Source organism: Hevea brasiliensis, chromosome 10 (assembly GCF_030052815.1).
Source record: "Hevea brasiliensis isolate MT/VB/25A 57/8 chromosome 10, ASM3005281v1, whole genome shotgun sequence".
NCBI classification, from domain to species: domain Eukaryota; kingdom Viridiplantae; phylum Streptophyta; class Magnoliopsida; order Malpighiales; family Euphorbiaceae; genus Hevea; species Hevea brasiliensis.
Window position 1 is genome coordinate 1,822,657 of NC_079502.1, and position 15,579 is coordinate 1,838,235.

The 15,579-nt window shown below is 32.8% G+C and overlaps 4 protein-coding genes across 6 annotated transcripts; 2 read left to right on the forward strand and 2 right to left on the reverse strand.

Annotated features, from left to right (window-relative positions):
* Positions 1–801: 801 nt before the first annotated feature.
* On the reverse strand, positions 802–3,190 carry LOC110632426 (uncharacterized). 3 transcript variants are annotated; one of them, XM_021780652.2, is made up of 5 exons: positions 2,381–3,188; positions 1,944–2,184; positions 1,483–1,600; positions 1,285–1,358; positions 802–820 (listed from the first exon to the last, which is right to left on the reverse strand). In XM_021780652.2, exons 1-5 carry the CDS (start codon positions 2,986–2,988, stop codon positions 818–820), a joined length of 1,044 nt encoding a protein of 347 aa, XP_021636344.2. In that variant the 5' UTR covers positions 2,989–3,188; the 3' UTR covers positions 802–817. The 3 variants fall into 3 exon arrangements, with proteins under 3 accessions (XP_021636344.2, XP_021636342.2, XP_021636343.2); XM_021780650.2 differs by lacking the exon at positions 802–820 and adding an exon at positions 946–1,148 and having other exon boundaries at positions 2,381–3,190; XM_021780651.2 differs by lacking the exon at positions 802–820 and having other exon boundaries at positions 946–1,358; positions 2,381–3,186.
* Positions 3,191–5,629: 2,439 nt separating this feature from the next.
* On the reverse strand, positions 5,630–6,916 carry LOC110632411 (heavy metal-associated isoprenylated plant protein 8). Its single transcript, XM_058128773.1, has 5 exons — positions 6,908–6,916; positions 6,604–6,757; positions 6,320–6,498; positions 6,042–6,129; positions 5,630–5,901 (listed from the first exon to the last, which is right to left on the reverse strand). Exons 1-5 carry the CDS (start codon positions 6,914–6,916, stop codon positions 5,630–5,632), a joined length of 702 nt encoding a protein of 233 aa, XP_057984756.1.
* An 883-nt stretch (positions 6,917–7,799) lies between these two features.
* LOC110632423 (uncharacterized) lies at positions 7,800–9,463 on the forward strand. The gene is made up of 4 exons (XM_058128862.1): positions 7,800–7,927; positions 8,325–8,691; positions 8,792–8,946; positions 9,040–9,463. The coding sequence occupies exons 2-4, from the start codon at positions 8,376–8,378 to the stop codon at positions 9,250–9,252; spliced, it is 684 nt and encodes a 227-aa protein (XP_057984845.1). The 5' UTR covers positions 7,800–7,927; positions 8,325–8,375; the 3' UTR covers positions 9,253–9,463.
* Positions 9,464–13,016: 3,553 nt separating this feature from the next.
* Positions 13,017–14,405, forward strand: LOC110632424 (uncharacterized). The gene has a single exon (XM_021780647.2). It carries the CDS (start codon positions 13,442–13,444, stop codon positions 14,282–14,284), a length of 843 nt encoding a protein of 280 aa, XP_021636339.1. The 5' UTR covers positions 13,017–13,441; the 3' UTR covers positions 14,285–14,405.
* The last annotated feature ends 1,174 nt before the right edge of the window (positions 14,406–15,579 follow it).

Here is a 15,579-nt window from a genome sequence, read left to right on the forward strand (position 1 = left end):
AAATAAAAAAAAAAAGTGAAGAAAATATATGAAAATTTTATAATTCACTGTAAAATATTATTAGTGAATAGCGAAAAATAGAAAGTAAACAACGGAATACACAGAATGCTAGGGCCTGTAGTCATGCTGTTTAGTTGAATGAATAACATCTTCAAGCGTTTTCTTTCTGTCAGATGTGGTTTAAACAATCCACAAGCACATGGTGCACAGCCGGACGCTTTCTATCAAATGCAATTGAAGACTGTTAGCATTTCAACCGCAAACTATATAAATCACTCTTCACATACAAATGACGTTGTCAATTACTGGAAATCAATGAGGCTACTTGTTGCACCATAGCTCAGTAATAAAAAAATAAATGAGAAAATAAGATGCAAGCAAGAAATAAGGGGAGGAGAGATAAAAAATGATTGCGATATACCTGCACTAACATGATCGATGTATGTTGGATTATCTGAGGTTGGCTAATTATTAGCTAGACAACACTAGCAATTCCCCATCAACTACTTCTATATCCTTCCCTCCTTATTATCAATGGGGAGGCTTTGCAACTGCAAATCCATAGTCACCGAGTCTGAACAGTAACAATGAACTGGTGGGTGCAATAATATCCAGATATCAATGTTAACTTCATGTTTGATTACTTGATGCTAGTGTGCCACTTACAAGGATTCAGGACCTTCATTTCATGTTTGATTTTCTTGCACACAAATAATCCATTTAACGATTTTTGCAACACAAAATGATTGGAAGATGGGGTTTCAACTCTCTGATGTTCATTTTCTTACAGTTGTTAGCGCCATTCAGCTTGTGTCGTTCACTGCCACATACAATTATTTCTTTTTCAGTATTAATTGAACTATAGAGCAGACAGAACTAAACTCTCATCATTATTTCACAATTGATTGAAATCAATAGATAAAATTATTTTATTTAACAAAGAAATAGGGAAAATTCATTTCCAGAATCTATCATTGAATATATATATTAATCCAGCTCAAGATACAAATGAATGGTACAATTCCAGCCTGGACAGAGTAGTACCCTAGACGACTCAAATCAACCTCACAAAACTCAAGCACAGTAAACAGAAGCCGGCAAGAGATCGATTCTAATGCTCTCAACAAAAAAAACATCGACTTATCCTCCTGATCCACAAGAGAATCATCAATCAGGCTAACAGCATTGGATATCAAATAATGTGCGGAGGGAAAGAATGAGACTACTTCTATTCAACTTCTAAGCCACAAAACTACAGGACTATAGTCAAAGTACTAGAGCAACCTTCTCGTTGGAAACAAGAGAAGAAGGATGCGCAATCAATGGCTCATAGTGATCAGCTCCAGCACCACACCACCCTGCACATAACGAGTAGAAATGTAACATGATAATCAATATAGAAAGCAGCTGAAATTCAAACACACACATTCATAGAATATGCATAATTTAATGCTGAATTGCAATATGACAAAGTTCCATTACCTGTTCCTTTCATAAATAGAAAGAAAGGAAGTTCACAAATTTCACTCCTTGGACGGTGTGGGAGGAAGAAAACACAATTCTCTTCATCAACCATGGCATCAGATCCATGTGCTTGCACCTGTCAATGTTTAAGCAGCACAACACCTAAATTAAAACTGAAGAAGCTTGAAAAGAGCAGTAATCATTAATGCATAACCTCCAACTAAAATTAAATCTAAATTACAACAACACAAACACATCCACCGCCCCTCGCCCCCACCCCACAAAAAAAAACAGTAGGAACCCATAGGAAAAGTTCGATTAACACATTACCAATGATTAGAAAGAATACTGGATACCCATTTGCCTCAACACAGATTTGAATACCCATTTGCGTCAAATCAAATTTGAACAATAAGCTATTGTCATTCCCTACAAATAAGAAACGAACAAATCAAAATTTACATAAATTTCATCCTTACCACATAAATCTCTCGCTTGAACTCATTTGCAAGGCATTCAATTGCTATATCATCTCCAAAAGCCGCAGCATGACCTTCTCTATTCTCATCTACAGATAACAAACCCTCCTCAGTATATTGCAAAGTGATGATATCATAGTCATCATCGGTTGAACCAGAGATTGACATGTATTTGGCCCAACTGGGGCCATCATTCACTGGAAGACATCTCTCTTTGTATATAGATTCGGCAGCCATTTCTCTTCAAATAACAAAAGCAAATAATAAAAAAAAACAAGAAGAGCTAAAACCAGCAACAGTCTGCAATAAAATGCTTCTATTTAATAACAGTTCTCAATCTTCATCAACAGTATAACAAAAAATCTGCTAAGATTCCCATTTGAAAATAGCAAAAGGCACTAACTTTAACGACCACAAAGATATCTGAGAATTTTTACCTTTGCATCCCCAGCTTCAGGAGCTCATCGATGGCGGAATCCAAATTGACGCGATCCTCCTTCTTGGCCAAGAGCTTGACTTCTTGGACCACATGAATCCCCCATCCGCTCTTCAGATCCGGCGAGTACATGTGCTTAATAGCATCATTTATCACTTCTTTCTCTTCATCACTCGCAGATCCGAAGTCCTCCGAGAACCGCCGCACCGTCCGCCTCCTCAGCTCCCGCGCGTCCATCTCACGCGCCATCATTGCCCTCTGCGACGCGGTGAATAGGCAGTTCCCGTCTGGCAACACCTCTCCCCCATGAGAAAGCCTGAAAACCACCGATCTCAGCAGCGAAGAAGGCAGCGTAGAGTCTTTATTACCATCCCCGGGATGCTTCCAAAGCACGCCTTTGGTTTGAAGTTTCTGTAAATGGCGCCTCTGCTGTTCCTCCAGGCCAATCACGTCCTCCCACGTGGTGGTGGTCGTCGTCATTACACTCTGGTCTACGAGATCAACCCCTTCGTGAGAAACCCCATTAGGGTCTCTCCAATGGAGGGCCGGCGACGAGGGTTGAAATGTTGTTTCGGCGACGGCCGTTGAATCGCATAGAAGTTTCCCCATTTGACCTGTCCTCTTTTATATCAAGAATCAAGAAAACAAAACTTAAAAATTAAAAAATAAAAATCCGTTCTTTTCTTGAATCTTTCTCTCCTTCAATGGTAGAGAGAGTTGCAGAGACCCCCAGAGAGAGAGAGATTAGGGTTAACGGATAGATTTGCGACGCGGGAGAGAATTTTTTATGGCACGTGGCACTGTCTGGTGCATTTATGGTCTCCAGGAAGAGAGGAGAGGAATTTCGTTTTCCCTCTGACCATGACAATGAGGGTGAGAGATGCTAACGTAAGCCGGTGGACCATGATGGGCAAACTTGAGCCAGATATTAAAAAAAAAAAAAAACAAAGACTCATTTTAATCCCTCAATTATTTCAAAATAATCAATTGAACCCCTAAACAAAGTTTAGAGTCAATTAAACCCTTATTATTTTTAAATACGCTATATCGACCCAAAATTAGCAGAGATCAAGTTAACCTCTCAATCGTGGAAACCACTCAGTAGAAAACCCATGCATCTGCTTAAATACCATTCCAATACTGAGTCAAATTACAGGATACAAACACGTAAAAAGAATGCTTGCCAAAATGTCACAGCAGCAGTTGTACAAGAACTAATGAAGGTAAGTTCATCCTCCAGGATTACTCACACAATTCAAAAGAATAGCAATACACAACCTTAAATTTTGGCATCATCTTTAAAAATGAATTCCTATTTATCATCAATTTCATACTATAAATTGATAAAGGAGGTAGAAAATGGTAAGTCAATTTCACAGAAGAACAACAATTTTTTTTTCCATGGGAGAGATTTGAGCTCCAAACAAAAGATTTAACTGGAAAGGGGAAAACTTAAACTTGTCCGAAATGAATGATATTGCCTGTACAGTGTTCACTAAATCATCATCAAAATCGTACTCGACTTCATAATTATGTAACTTAAACTCGCTATTTTCTTAGTATGATAATGGCGCATAGCCAAAGTGCATTTTTCAAAGTCAAAAAAACTAATATTGCTACAAATCCCCACAGCCAGCAGTACAGCTTGGAAACCAAAAGAGTAATGAAACATGGAACAGTCATGTGCAGAGCTGCATTCATCAAATGACTTCTCTGTCTTTTCCACAAGTCATTTCAAGGAGAAGTATTTCACAATCATTGCACACAACTTATCAAAACGTGGATCAGTGACAGTCAAGGGCTTCCTGTGAGTCGAATTTCAAATGGTAGTCCAAGAAATGCATAGGAATGCCCTAGGATGAGCTAGCACTTATATCATGGTGATTGCAAATGGGCATCGCTAAATCCAACCTTGACCACCACCGGATGTAGATTGTATCAAATCCATCTTCACATACAATAATTTGTGACATCCAAAGAAGTGAAAAGAAAAGAAATTAAGAAAGTGATGACCTCAAAGTGGTGTGGAGAACGAGGCCATCTATCTTCTTCCTCTTCTTCGCCATACTCAAACTGGGTGGAAAGGAAGAGATCATATTCTGAAACACTATTTTAACAAACATTTAACGGCCGTTAATTGCATTATTTTTAATAATTTAGGGGTTTATATAACATATTTAAAAACATCAATATCAATGGTCCAATTGATTTTAAATAAAACAAAATCAATTAACTATTTTAAAATAATTAAAAGGCTAAAATGAACCTTTAATTTTAAAAAAAAAATATTATCATTATTATAATATAAAATTAATAGAATTTTTTTAATTAAAATTAATAGTTTATTTAAATTTTGTAATTAAAATTAATAATATATTTAATAGTATACTTAACGAAATATAAACAATTAAATGATAAACGTGGGAAATATTGTTAAATTATTTTGTTTTTTGGGCACATGACAGATTCATAGGTGATGACCCATCACATTATGTGGTGCCATCGATTGCCCAAAAAAAAAAAATCTCGCATACCCCTTCGTGTCGGCAAAAAAACACAACTTAACATGTAATAAATGTTTTTCTTTTTAATTGTGCTTATCATCAATGTCACAAAATTAAATTTAATATAAAGATATTACTATGAGATTTCATTTATTTCGTAAAAAATAATTTATATATAAAAATAAAAAAAAATTTAAAAATATTTTTTATTTAATTAAAATATTAAATTAATAATATATATTTATATTAAATAAATATTAAAATAAAAAATAAAATATACTTTTTTTAAATAAAATTATTTTTAAAAAAAAATAATTTAATTTTTTCTTTAATTAAAAAAATATTTTTTATTAATTATTTTTTGAGTGTTTTAAATATTAAAAAATGTAAAAAATATTTAAAAAAAAAACTTTTTGTAAAACAAAATGGAGCCTAAGTGATAGATTTGATACTTTGATTAATGGATATGTTTAAAATTCAATTACTCAATTATAAACTCAATAATTAATGTTAATCATACAAATAATAATGATTCAACTACAAAATCATTGAGGAACTTAGCAATGGACATGAAAAACAATAAGAATCAGAAACAGCAAGATTGAATGAATAAAAAAATTACTTGTTCTTCAATTTAAACCCTTTTCATAATAATTTTTTATTTAGAAATTAAAGACGTATCATTGATCCGATAGAGTTTAAGTTGAAATTTTCACACAATTAATCCCAATTAAAAAACAAAAATTTCACATAATTACACATGAAAAAACATTTTCATCACTCAAAACCATTGAAGGGTAGATGTATTGCACATGGTATTGGGGAGGGTACACCATAATTTCTTGTTCTTTGCCTTTCTTTTGATGTCTCCCTTTTCTTTTCTCTTCAAATTCTTGCTTCACAATCTCTACATACTTTCCCAATTTATTAGTAACTTTTTCAATCAATTTTGGTGGATCAAACAATCCCTTTATTACCACTAATGATTTTTCCATATCAGGTTCCACAGACATAATTCCTGAAAAACAAAAATGAAAGAGTTGAATATATATATATATATATATATATATATATATATATATATATATATATATATATATATTTGTAAATTAATGAAAGTACATAAAGAAAGTGAAAAATAAGGGGAAACTTAGATACCTTCCATCCTCCCAATAGTTCTTTTGATGTCATTTGCACATCCTTCACAATGCATGTACATTTTGAGCACAATAATTTTCATCTTCGGCTACATTAAATAAGTTGCAAAAAAAAAAAGCAAAAATTACAAAATTAAATATTAAAAACAAAGGGAAAATGAACAATAATAAAAATATATTAAAATATTTTCTTAATAATACTTAAAAAATAATTTAAAAAAATTTAAATCTTAATTTCCAACATATCAAAGAATAAAAATCATCTTGTAATCCACAAACCTCTTGTTTCTTTTGGACCTCCTTTTTGTCTCCATCATCTGGTTTTGGTAAGGGAGAAATCAACTCTACATTCCTACTATACTTCTTTTTAAGTCTCCCTAAAACCTTCACTGGATCAACGTTTTTTCCTTTCACAATCACTTTCTGATTTTCATTATCAATCACAACATCTTCAACACCTAATCATCAAATCAAAAGGGTCAATAAATATAAATGGGCAACCCCAAAATATATATATATATATAGAAAGAGAGAGAGAGAGATATCAACAATTTAACCATTACCATCAAATCCCTTTAAGCATTTGAAGACCTTATTGCTACATCCCTCACAATGCATGTAAACTTTTAGCACAACATCTTTACTATTCTCTTCCACATTCTGCCTTCCATCACTTTGATTTTGCTCACCATTTTGCCAAATTTTCCTGTTCTTTCTCTTTTACAGACCAAAAAAAAAAAAAAACTCATATTCGGTAGCTCATGAGATACATCAAACCTCTAAAAATGCAAAATAGGTAAACTATATACCAAAGTTCCTAAGGAACAAAGTGATAACAAACAAGCAAGAAGATTGGGTTGTGGTTACCTTTCCCATGGTTAGTTTCTGTTGTTTCTTGTAAATTTGAGATGATATAGGCTAAAACTTTGATTAATCAAGAATAACCAGCTAGGGTTTATCATCTTCAAATTCTCATGATGATGTTCATGTAAAATTTCTGTTAAAATTATCAATCACTTATAGGACACTCTCTTAATGCAAAAGTAGAAATTGAGATTAGTTGGGATTTGAGGTTATAGTAATTCCAAGTTTGGATCATCTACATTTGCCAATTTTCTTTGCCAAATTTGGAGTAATGAATAACGTTCCAAATAAGAAATCAAATTCTAATTAAATTGTATTTGTACCCATTAAAAGAGTTTATTGGACTTACCAAAATGGTTCCCATAATTTGATTGCTTTACGTTTTCTAAAAGATTTTCTACAGCTTTAATTGGTAAAATGGAAAAAATATATATATTAATTAATATATCAGCTTTATCGAGAAGCAGATTAAAATTTTATTAATATATATTCTACATATTTTATTTTTATAAAAGACTAATGTCTTCCAATGCTGTTCTCTCTAAATTGTCAATTTTATGAATTTTAATTTTAATATGTGAAAATTGACCAAAATATCTTACTAAAAGAAGTCTACTCACTAATTTTTATGGAAAAATAAGATTAAAAATAAGAGTGAACAAGGCAAGGCAAATCGCTTTTTTCTTTTTTTTTGAAAAAAGAAAAGCCCAAATCCATTGGAGTTTATCTGGGCTTGGTATATTGGGTATCAAGTTGTTCATAGAGGCCTGCAAAGAAATCCCTTCTGCTGGCTTCTACAAGGAAAAATTATCGGACGATGATATGAAGATAAGATCAAAAACTACGGAAAAACACGTGTGAAAATCACCAATATTCCACTTGCATGCAAGCCACGTGGCAGAACTTTTCACTTGACACCGCTACTCACCACCACCACCACCTTCATTTATAACACAAAATCCAGTCCTATGGACCCTTCTATTCGGAGGCTGTGGTTTTGAATGAATCATTAAGCTCATCTCAGTAAGCTCTCTTCTTCTCTGTTTTTTTTTTTTTTTTTCTAACTTGATAAAGCTTATTTTAGATTTTTTTTTATTGTAACAAATTAAATTTGATTGCTTCCAATGAAAAACTAATATATAAAATCTGTGCATTTTCAACTTTTAATTTGTTATTTGAGTCTTTTATATATTGGATTTTGCTTTTAGGATTTCTTTTAATTTGATTACTTGGATGAACTATTTCAAGGGGGAAAAATTCCCTTTAATTCTTCCTGTTAATTAATATATATGTCTTCTGTTTTCAATAACATCTTTCGCATTTTATGACCATCAATCCAAATTTGTGATTTTTTAATTTTAATTTTTCATTTAATTTCTTGTTTTATTCACAATTCTCAGCCAATTCATTTGGATTTCAGTAGGTTGATCTCACAATACAGACATATAAAAGGAGGAGGAGGTGAGTAAGAATGTCAGGTGTGTCTCTAGCTACAGCTGATAGAAGTGAACCTAATCAGCTCGACAAACAGGAGAAAACTATGATAGGGGGAGTAATGGGATCATTGCGCGTGATCGAACTCCAACTTGTTGCTTTCATAATGGTTTTCTCGGCAACTGGGCTTGTCCCACTTCTTGATTTAGTATTCCCAGCATTTGCTTCTGCTTATATTTTATTGCTTTCTCGGTTGGCCTTCCCTTCAAATGGCAGAGTCAGTTCTGGCTCGCAAGAGATTTTTCAAGGAAGCAAATTCTTTTGGTTGTATGTTATTGTGGGAACCAGAGTGGGTCTGTTCTTGCCTCTTCATACGTTTTAGGTGGGTTCGCAAGAGGTGATGATCATGCAGTTCGATCAGCAACACCTCATTTGTTCTTGCTTTCATTTCAGATACTGAGAACATCATTAGTGGGTTGTCACTTTTCTCGCCACCAGTGAGAGCATTAGTCCCATTGCTTTACACAGTTAGGAGAATCTTTGTCATTCTTGATTGGATACAGGATGTGTGGCTTAACAAAACTCTACCAGCTAATGCACAAGCTAAGGTAGTTCTCTAGTTCTAGTTCATAATTTCCTATTAAGGGTCTGTCTGGCATTGTATTCGAGATGCTGTAAGGCTTTATTGATGTTTTCTGCAGGACATTGCCTGGTATTGGTTTGGGAGGATTTTAGCAGCTGTGAACCTGCTATATTTCTCTATCAATCTATTTGGATTTTTGATCCCTCGATTCCTTCCTCGGGCCTTCGAGAAATATTTCCATGAGGGGGATGAAACTCACTGGAAGATGGCAGAGGACAAGCGTTCTGCTGCTGCAAACAAATCCCAATCCACAGACAAGAAAGTTGATTAGCATGCATGCCTTGCTGGTTGTCTGTTGCAATAGCTTTTTCACTTAAAATGAGTTAGTTTTGGCAGAGAACCATCTTTGTTTCATAGTATCTTTAATTAATCTTCCCTCTTCAGTAGCTTTTTGGACACATATTGCAGATCTTCTCAGTTGTGTTTAGCCATTGCCAGTGTATCTATATATGTTAAAATTAAATACTTCCCTTTTGCTTGAATGATTCTTGTTAGGGGAAATATAAGTATATTCCAAAGCTTGAACTTGTAAGCATAGTTAAGAGTGGATGGTTGGATAAAGTTAACTTTGCTTGAAAATCATGATTTGCATATTAATTCTCAACAACATTGTATTTTAGTTTGATTGTTGAGAGGCTAAGGGATATTGGTGGAAGTGGGAATCTTAATTTCCTTATAAATGGGTACCTGTTAAGTATAATTAATAGTTCTTTGCCTTCAAAATTGTGGTGGCAATTAGAAGCATCCACTAGAAATATCTTTATATATGGATTTATATTTCTATATAAAGTAGATCCTTTCTAATTTTAGTTAAATGGTATATTTGATTTTTTTAATTCATTTTGTTATTATTAATATTAATTAAATTGTATTTTTTTATTTTTTAATATTCAATATAACAGATTAATAATAAAAAAATAGAACATTTCTTAAAAAATTAATTTAAATATTATCAAAAATAATTTTAAAAATGTTTAATTAATAAATGTTATTAAAAAAAGTAAGTTAAAAATATTTATTTATTTTATAATTATTAAAATTTAAATTAATTTTTAAAATTTTCAAATAGCCCTATTAACATATTAGGAAGATTTATTTAAAAAGGAGTTTGAACAACACTATTAAAGATAAACGAAGTGATTGTTGAAAAAAATATTTAAAAAAAAAATATATTTTAATATTTTTTATTAAAATTTATTAAATTTATTTTTAAATTATTTTCTAATACCCTTAAAATAATATATTTAAAAAAATAATTTTTCCGTAGATCAATATAATCTAATGGCAGGTGGTTCCCATTAGTTGAGAACTGGTCCACGTGGCAGTGTGATGGTGGCAGAAACCAACAGCCAACAACATTACCTGCCTATTTTGGCAATGAAAGTGAAGGTCTAAAAGAAGAAAAATATTATTTTTAAATATTAAAAAAATAATTTAAAAAATATTATTTTAATATTTTTATAATTAAAATTTATTAAATTTAATTTTAAATTATTTTTAAATATTTTTTTAATTAATATATTAAAAAATATATATTTTTCCCAATTCCAAAATAGGGCTACCTTCCTTATCTTCCCAATTGCTGCTGCACTATTATTGTTTGGGAACCAAATAATTGACATATTTAATATCAAAAAGTGGCTTGTTACTTTCTCAAAAGTAAAATCAAGATTATGATTCTTGCCAACATGTTTCATACCTTTTATTTTAATTTATTTTATTTTTTTATCCAATTCAAGGTTTTTTTAACAATTTAATTTTAATTTTAAATTAATTATAATCGTATTTACGTACTCCTATCTAAAAAATTGAAGTTTTTTTTTGTCTATAATTATCTATTCAATATCTATTTAGAATAAATAATATTATAATAAGTTGAAATTTTGTGTTGATGATGTTGTGGACGAAAGAAACAAGAATCTTTGAAAGAAATGATGAAAGAGTTGGTATCATTTTGAAATTTGATATCGACTTCCATTTGCATATGATATGGTCTCTTCTCTTGGCTGAACAAGCAACGAATGTTCTTCTTCTTCCAAGAGTTGTCAATGGTCTTTGCTTAATTTACGTCATGCAACTTCCTAAACCCCTCGGTTTCTTCCTTAATTTGGATCTTTTACTTGTTAAAAAATTCTAGAGGCTTTTCCCCCCCTTTCTTTAGTACAAACTTGATCATGTTAAGTTGAATTTCAAATTTTTAAATTTTAAAATAAATTATATTTAATTTAGTATCATATTAACTCAACTAAGATACGTGGCATGAAAATCTAAAATTTTGATACAATTAATACAATATAAATAAATGATCAATTATTCTTTTCTTTGTTTGTATTGAAATATTAATTTTAATTGTAATTTCATCACTTATATGCATATATTTATGGCATTAGTTTTAGATAGTTATAGAGATTATGGTTAAAATTGATATTATCAATAGTTTTGTAATTTTATTTACTTGTTAGAAATATTTAAATGATTAATTATATGCATGTTTGATGGATTGGATGAGTTGATGATATATTTTGTTTATAAATTAACTAACGTATCTGATAGATGACACGTATAACGTGAGAGATTGGTGAATATGTGAATACATGTGATGTTATGTAAATATTTTTAAAGTAATATATATATATACCTTAAATGGACCATGTAACATGAGGTCGTTATAACAATACAATAGTCATTACTCGATCAAGGTAATTATCATATGATCATTCACAAAAGGTCATATATATTCAAGGCGTAAGTTGATAAGGCTTCTCAAGTAAGAAATCAGCTCATTTAATGCCATATGAACATTTTATCTATCTAATAAGAAGTCACATATTTTCATTTTAGATAATAAGAGTACCTAACTAAATTAATATAAATTGGCTGCCCCTAATAAGTTTATTACTTAATAGTTACGAGTGATCTGTATATGTTAGACTTTCAATAACCACCATTTAAGAAGAGTCGGAACAATGATATCACCTTATAAGAATTATTTTATGACATTTCAAAAAGTTGTTCTGAATATCACAGGGTCACTGATATAAATCATTATATGTGGTACTATTGGGCATAAATGAGTATATAAACATTAACCGAGGAGGATATAAACATTCTTCGAATTGTTACACATTCATTCTCTCTATTTTTACATTTCTTTTCTGCCCTAACTCAAGCATTAGAATGTCAAATAGGAAAGCCCTACTAGTTCTAACATGTATTATCTTGCAGATCAATTGTCATATGAGTATTTAGAGAAGTCATATTAATAGAGAAAGTACACATGTTATCCCTACCTTCGCTTTATAACAAACAAACACCTTATTCATGTGCCATTCATTTGGGATAGTAATTTGAAATTAAATCGGTTTAATTAGTAATTAATATTGAATTTTATTAAAATTGATATTAAATTAAATTAAAATTTAATTAAAATTATAAATTTTAATTTGATTTAATTTTAAATTAAAATAAAATCTTTTATTTTGATTTTAAATTTTAATTAAAATTAAAGTTAAAGCAAAAAAATTATGATGCAATTAAAATCACCAAATTCAATTAAAAAACGAGCTGGGTGACCACCGTGGAAATCTTGTGAGTTAAAGCCCAACAAGAAGGAGCGGAAGGGGGGGGAGGTGTGGGAGTTGAATTGATAAGAGATTTTGAACGAGAGGCTAAAACACTACACAAAGGCAGGATCCCCTACTCTCGCCGCCTAGTGTAGGCCTCGCCTTTTAAGAAAAAGGTTAAAATGTCAAAATTTGAGAAACGGAGAGAAAGTAAAAGTGAAAACCTTTACTTGTTTGACCAATCTTACACTGGCATGTTTCCAAAGCGCACCGTTTTTCTGTGCTCGTTTTAATTATTTTTCTACTGTTCTCCTTGCTTTTTGGTCGGTACCTTGTGCTTATCCATTATTCTCAAAAAGACAATTACGCCCTTCGAAATTCACGTTATTACTTATTAGCCTCCCTCTCCTCTCCTCTCCTCTCCTCTCCTCTCTTCCTCCGGCAAATATGTACGATTTCTTTCGTGGCTGCGCGGTGATGCCCAAGCTCCGCATGCCACTCGCAATATCCCCCACTTACTGCCGCCACTTCACGCGCCTTAAATCTTCATTTTTTTTAATTTTTCTTATTAAATAAATCATTTTAAAATGAAGTGCGCAACTTTATTTTATGGTCAAGTTGAATTGCCAAGAGTAGACAAGATGAGCGTTGAGGACACGCGCCAAACCAGAGCATGTAAAAAGAGGGAGGAGCATAAACCACAATAACCTGAAAAATAAGGAACGGTGACTGCTCTCTCTCTCTCTCTCTCTCTCTCTCTCTCTGTGCCTGACGTCTAATTTTTTGCCTTGCTTATCAAGTCAATTAAAAAGCCCTACCGCCCTCTTCTCTCTCAAACCGACCACCCAAACCACTACTTCTCTATTCTCTACCCAACCCACTAACCACAGAAATCCCATGAAGATAAAGAACAAAGGTAAAGTATACCCATCTCCATCTTCTTCTTCTTCTTCTTCTTCTTCTTCGACTAGAGACAAAGATGGGGATGTTTTCTCTGTACTTAAGCTTCTTCCTGCTGCCATTCTCACTTTAGCTTCTGTTCTCTCTCTTGAAGACCGTGAAGTTCTTGCTTATATGATCACCAGGTCATTGAAAACCACGACCAATTCAAACCCAAACAACCCATCTTCCATCTCTCAAGATTCCAAGAGAAAATCCTCTAAAAAGCTATCAAATGCCTCCTCGTCCTCCACCACCGCTACCATCAACCATAAGTCTCCTATCTTTGATTGTGACTGTTTTGATTGCTATACCAGCTATTGGTTCAGGTGGGATTCTTCTCCTAACCGTGAACTCCTCCATCAAGTTATTGAAGCCTTTGACGAACATTTAACCAACGGCGAACAATCCAGGAAAAGCTACCGAGGTAAGAGACGAGACAAAGCAGGTCGTCAGATTGGTGAGAAGCCGGTTATTGATGTTCTGGGTCGTCCCGAAATGCCGGAGTTGGAGACTCCACCAGAAACCGATGAATCCTCTATTGTTTCTCCCGATGATGACTTCTCACCAGTTGCTACTCCGGAGAGAGCGGCTGATGGGGAAGAATGGAAGGAGAAGGGTGCAAAGAAAAATGAAGAGATAACTGAGTTGGTGCCGGCGGAGACGAAAGAGATGGCGGTGGTTGCAAGGACATCACCGGCGGCAGTAAGCAACCACAAGGGTTTGGGAAGGAAGGTATTGCCGGACGTGTTAGGGTTCTTAAATTCTCGTTTATGGAGTCTTTGGGGTCCGAATGTGTAGTGCCCAAAGTTAATTAAAAAAATTAACTTTTTCTTTTTTGCTTGCTTCCATTTTTGGAGCCAAGAAAAATTACAAAAAAAAAATTGTATATTTTTGGTGAAAGATTAGCACTTGTCTCAAATCTCAATGGAAGCTCTCTTTTTTTTTTTTTTTAATATGGGTATCACTCCTTTTTATCTTATTACTATGGGACTCGCCGGCGTAAGGTAATTTTCTAGCAGGGAAGATGTTCGGCAGTTTTCCCGGAAAATCTTCTTACCCATTTTGGTGATTTTGATGGGTTCAAGTATATGCATAAATTTTTCTTAATTATCTTGCTTAGAGACAAAGTTGAAGAGATTAAGTGGAGATAGTTTCTTGAGGTAGACCTAAGCAAATTTGTTTTTTTAGCTTCTTGGTGGAGATTATGCTACAATAATAATAAAAAAAAGCAGATATTATCAGTATATATAGATTTTATATAATAATTTTATTTTATTCGGTGCTGCTTTTATAAATGTCAAATGGATGCATTTTTCTATGCTTTCTTTTGATTCCTTTTTGCTCCCTCTAATCCCTCCTTCCATGCTATTATTCCATTCACTAATGTCTATTGCCTTATATTTTATTAGTTTATTAAAGCCACTAATTTGGGTTTAGGTGCCCTTCTTTGATACACGCTGTGGCCACGGAACCCTAGGTTGTTATGGCAGCCCAAAACTGCCCCTCGTATAGCAGTGTGGTATGAAGAGTGTAAGTGGGTAGGTTTGTCTTTCAGAACATGGAATATGGGTGAAGTGGATAGGGCTTATCCTTGAGGTTCTGGCCTTACTTGAAATGCCCTTTAGTTTCATTTATTGTTAGTTGCAGCAATGGATTAGGACCTGAAAGTATGGGACCATACAGAACACAAGAGTATGTTTTTATGTGACATCAAATTTATGACAATAGCTGCCTTAGAATCACTCAACTTTTGTAAGGAGTGGAAATTTAAGAGTGGAAGTTGTATTATTATTTAATGATCATTTGAAACCAACAATAAATTTGCAGACTATAACCAAATTATTAGTGTATTTATGTACTTAATTTATTCAAGATCAAGAATACAGATTCAGGAGTTGGGTTTGGTTGAATGGTTAGAGTCAGCTTTTGAAACTCCCATCAAGCATAATTGTAGCTTCAAATTTTCTGCTAATAGCTATTGGTACTTTTAACCTATATTTGTTGCTAGTATTTAACTGTGCATTCCAACAATAATTTGCTATAATCAGTGTGAGCTTGAACCCCTCCATTGCCTTTGGGAAGAAAGCATATTA